The sequence below is a fragment of the Micropterus dolomieu genome, linkage group LG19, assembly GCF_021292245.1.
Source record: "Micropterus dolomieu isolate WLL.071019.BEF.003 ecotype Adirondacks linkage group LG19, ASM2129224v1, whole genome shotgun sequence".
NCBI lineage: Eukaryota > Metazoa > Chordata > Actinopteri > Centrarchiformes > Centrarchidae > Micropterus > Micropterus dolomieu.
Window position 1 is genome coordinate 6,771,934 of NC_060168.1, and position 4,605 is coordinate 6,776,538.

Consider the following 4,605-nt stretch of genomic DNA (forward strand, 5'->3'; position numbering starts at 1 on the left):
CAAAATCCACATGAATGTTAAAATTACTTTATCTGTTTTAAGGACTAAACTTGAATAAAAAATCTGTTACATTTTCCGAATACGGACCAGGAACGTGGTAGGCTTTTACATGACTGAAAACACAGGACTGTACACAACAATATATGTTACTTGAGGGGAAAACCATATAACTATAAAGAATTCCTTTTAGGGTTTTAGTAAACTCTGTACTTCATATCACACGTACAGGTTATTATTAACAACTCTTCTTGGGAACATACATCCAGCTTTATCTCCCTGCCATTTGGATTATAACCATGATTCATAAATTAAAACAAGGAAACACTTCCTCTTGTCCACTGAATTATTTCATATTCTTGCATGATCACCTTTTATACCTCACCAATTGTAACAATTACACAGTCAAGGATATCTATATTTTAAAGGCTTTTGCACACTTAATGTGCTACTCATAATGTGTCAGTGTCCCAGAAAGCTCATTCAGAGACGGGATGTAATGCTCGAATAATTTAATATTTGAAGAGTAGGGCCTACTACATTGGCTAAATGTAGAGCAGAGCCACACTAAGTAATGCATATACATTTGTTTTTGCAAATCCATGCATGTCAGTAATCCAAAATGAACATTAAAAATTGGATTTATCTGTCGTAATGTTTAATCTACTGAAAAGTAATATGCTGCTATTAATACATTTGATTATAAATTCATAGATTAGGAGATGAAGAAAAAACAGTTTAATTCATATAGTTTCCTTTATGAACATTAAGTCTTTGTGGATTAGTAATGGCCAATCATTTTTCTGTCAGTCACAGGTTTTCTACTTTAATAATTTTTATTAATACTTTTTAAAAAAATTATTATTATTATTTATTTTTACAAAAATAGAGATAAAGTGAACAAGAAACAATATCCAGTAGATGTCCAGAGTGACATCATTTCACATTGTTTAGCTATTAAACATTTATGACACCACAAACGGAAAGCAGATATTTTATATTTCCAGGCAGCCATTTAAACCAGTCTCTCAAAGAAAAATCAATCGTCAAACAAAAAAATCCTTTATCACCTTGTGTGTTTGATTACAATCTGTGGCTGCCCAGTTGATTCATATTTTTCCCAGTGCATCCACACCAGCGTCCAAACAAAGCACTCCGTCCACTCGGGCTGCCGCGCTTGCTAGAACAGGCGCACCCTCCCCGGCGAACACAAGCGCTGATTGGCTGCCACCCTCTCACTTTCAGAGAGATTGTCAGTCAGCTGGAGCTCGAGGTAAATAACAGTCGCTTGTTTTCATCTGTCGGGGATTTTGGACCTGACATATTTCGGCGTGGTGTTTCCAAGACTTTTAGTTCGCCATTGCAAAGCACCCGATGCGTTCTTTTACAGAGAGCAAAGCGAGAATGTAGCGTTGTTACCTTTTTTATTTTAAAAGGTAAGTTAAGGAAGCTAACAGTAGCTGACGTTGAATGGGTTAACGTTTCTTAGCAAGTAAGCTAGTTAGCTAGCTAGTCGATAATGCAGTTGTCATAGCAGCCAAACCATACAGTAATTCGAGATTATTTGCTGACTCTTACTGTGCAATTAATGCATTTTCATGTTTTAAAGAAGGGTACAATAACTTCTTTTGGCCTCCTAGTTTAGCTTCCTGTTAGCCCTGTAGGTTAGCTAAGCTACCCTTTCACCTATTTGTCTCCAAGGTGACGGCGGATGTTCCTCCATCCCTCCCATCACCGCGGGTCTCCCTCCGTCTGCTTTCTGGGCGGCTGTCAGCTCCTATCACTAATTCCAGGACAAGCTCGGCGGCGTGTTCCGTTGTCCGGAGGGTCGTGTTCTGGATGAATAAGCTGGCGGGGCTCCGTGCCTGTGGCCGCCGGGCGGGCCGATGCTAGGAGCGTGGGAAACATAGCGGTGCGGGTCGGAGAGGAGATGTCAGAGCGGGAATGCCTCGTCTTGGAGACTGTGCTGTAGTTGAGGGTATACACGAGTATACACAGTACACCTACCTCTCTGACTTGGTATATAGACTTGCGGAACAACTTTTCAGTCTAACTAGCAGTTACGCGTGTATGGATGGTGGGGTCGCAGTATGCCCACCCCCTCAACTACCACTACACCCCTGGCTCGAGGGAGTAGCAGCATCGGAGGAGAAGAGGGGCCCATGTCTGCCACCCACGCCTCTTCTGTCGGCTCCTCTTTCCGGTTCGTCCCGGCTTTCTGCCTGGGCGTGGTGGCAGCAGTAGTGTTCAACCTGGCTTGTGGAGGCCTGACTCTCACCTCTTTCTTCTTGAAGTTGTTCATCTATGTGTCCTTCGCCCTGCTTTGTTTCCTGGCCGGCAGCTTTGTCCTGCTAGTCAGGAAGAGTCCTCTCAAAGTCAACAGCTTTCACAGACACAGGAGGCAGTCGACTGTCCGGCTGGAGTTCTTCAACAAGCTCATGGTAAGAGACTTGTAGTTTAAACTCATCCCTCTCATATTGTGCACCTTTGGCAGCATGCACACACTCTGCCAGTCCTGTATGAAATTACATAAGAACAACACTCTACTGAATTATAACCAACAGCTGGAATGCACTGATAGACAGAAACACTGCCAAATTCTACTGGTATCTAATGACACCTCTGTCAGATCTAACATTTATTCCAGTAGACTGGGGGTACACACCTAACCGCCAAATCTCAAAAAAGGTTGAGCACATCTACGTTTGATGTTTCTCATTTTTGCATCCCTAACTGTCCCCTGCATCCCCCACACCCCCTCAATTATTCCCCTCCCCATCACTCTCCCATCTTCTCTCCCCGCCCACCCTCCTGATCTTCACTGTGTTGTTCAATAATAAATGAGGCACAGTCATGCTGCTGGATTTAGACACACACGCATATAGGGTGATTTATTCTGCAAGGAAAGCGATTGGCTGTTGGTTTGCTTTAACAGGCTGCCACAGCCCAGCGGCTGCCTGCCTTTCAGTAGTGTTTGTTTGCTGCGGTGCACTGATGACTTATTGATGCCGACAGTGGAGGACTATTGTCACAAGCATTTGTCTGGTCGACATGTCGTATGAGCTGTGAAAAATGTGCGCTGCCTTGTTTGTGACAATTTTAGGCTTGTTGGAGGCACAGCTCTCAATCTCCTCTTCCTTTGTTTCCTGTTGTTGCCCAATATTTCCTGATTTCATGCTGTCGTCCCCGCCATCTGTGATGGGAAATGAAGGGGTGTGATCTGATACACTTGTTGTTTTTCAGGCCCGTTTTTTGGTGCCACTTCAGGAGTCAAACCAGAGCAAGAGGGTGGTGGTGTCGCACAACGTGGACAAAGCTCTGAAGGAAGGTAATGGGTCACCTAAGATATTTTCCAAAGTTGTTTTATGAGCATCTTATGTCCACGTTCATGCTTTTGGAAACTGCAAAACACGCACATCACTTCCACTGAGGCTCTCTAGGCCGCATCAGCCAGCAGTTTTTTCAAGTGTTTTGTTTGCTGTTTTGAAGCGTTTCTTTTTCTTTACACAGCAAGCGTAAAGATCATAGTGCATCAATAATTTGGGGTTCTGAAATTGGACCACATGACAGATGTTTACAGCTTACACTATCAAATGTATAGGATAAAAACATGCATTTTCACCTTTATTTGCATTATTGTAAACAGTGATTTGTCTTTGAATGTATCGACAAAGTTGTGTCTGAATGCGCTTCTTACATACAGTGCACTGTAGTTCCCTTCTGCCATTTTATTTGAGTGTCTGATTTCTAAATATAAAATGTATATATTTTGTAATGCTCTTAAAAATTCCCTCAGTGGATTTTGCCTCAGAATAATATCATGTTATTGCAAGGTATTTTTGGTGCCCTGCATCAAATATGCTTGCGGCAGCAGCATGAATTTTGCCTGTTGCAGCTGTACTGCATATAGTCATGACATAAATAATTCAACCTATCAAAATATTTGCAATCTTTATCACATTATCACCACACTATTATCACGGACAATATGATATGGCACACCCCAATGCTTGCCTTTAAGTCAACAAATGTGTGAATTACAGTTGGGCATCACTACTACAGTGTGACAGTGTTGATGCAAAATGATTACAAATAGGTGTCCAAAATTACAAGTCCTCACTATAGAGCACGCAATTTAGAGAAAAATGTTTTCTTCACTTCACACAATGCAGTTTACTCCCTCAGAAATCAGTCTCCACTTGGTGTGTGTTGGTTGGCTGATTTGGATCATTGGGAGATTCATCATGGAAATACTTCTGTTTTTGAAAAAACTGCTGACTGACTTTTCTGTCACATTGTCACAATGGCCTGTCAGTGACCCCTCCCACTCCCAACAGTCGAACGTCCTGGTCATAATGTCACACACACACACACACACACACACACACACACACACACACACACACACACACACACACACACACACACACACACACACACACACACACACACACACACAGAGAGGCACAGTCAGTAGAACTGGATGCCTGGCTGCCAAGTAACAGATGGTTCCAGGATTTACACCAAGGGCGTGTGTTTGCACATGCTCATCTGTGTGTGTTTTGAAATAGTGTGGTTTGAGTTTACGATGACGTTATTAGGTTCGCA

General features: G+C 42.5%; 1 protein-coding gene across 1 annotated transcript in view; it reads left to right on the plus strand.

Annotated features, from left to right (window-relative positions):
* Window positions 1-1,265: 1,265 nt before the first annotated feature.
* snx25 (sorting nexin 25) overlaps window positions 1,266-4,605 on the plus strand; it is a 17,358-nt gene continuing 14,018 nt past the window's right edge. The window contains exons 1-3 of the mRNA XM_046029890.1: window positions 1,266-1,433; window positions 1,699-2,438; window positions 3,241-3,325. Coding sequence (XP_045885846.1) covers window positions 2,088-2,438; window positions 3,241-3,325 — 436 coding nt within the window. The 5' untranslated portion in view covers window positions 1,266-1,433; window positions 1,699-2,087. The remainder of the gene's footprint in view (window positions 1,434-1,698; window positions 2,439-3,240; window positions 3,326-4,605) is intronic.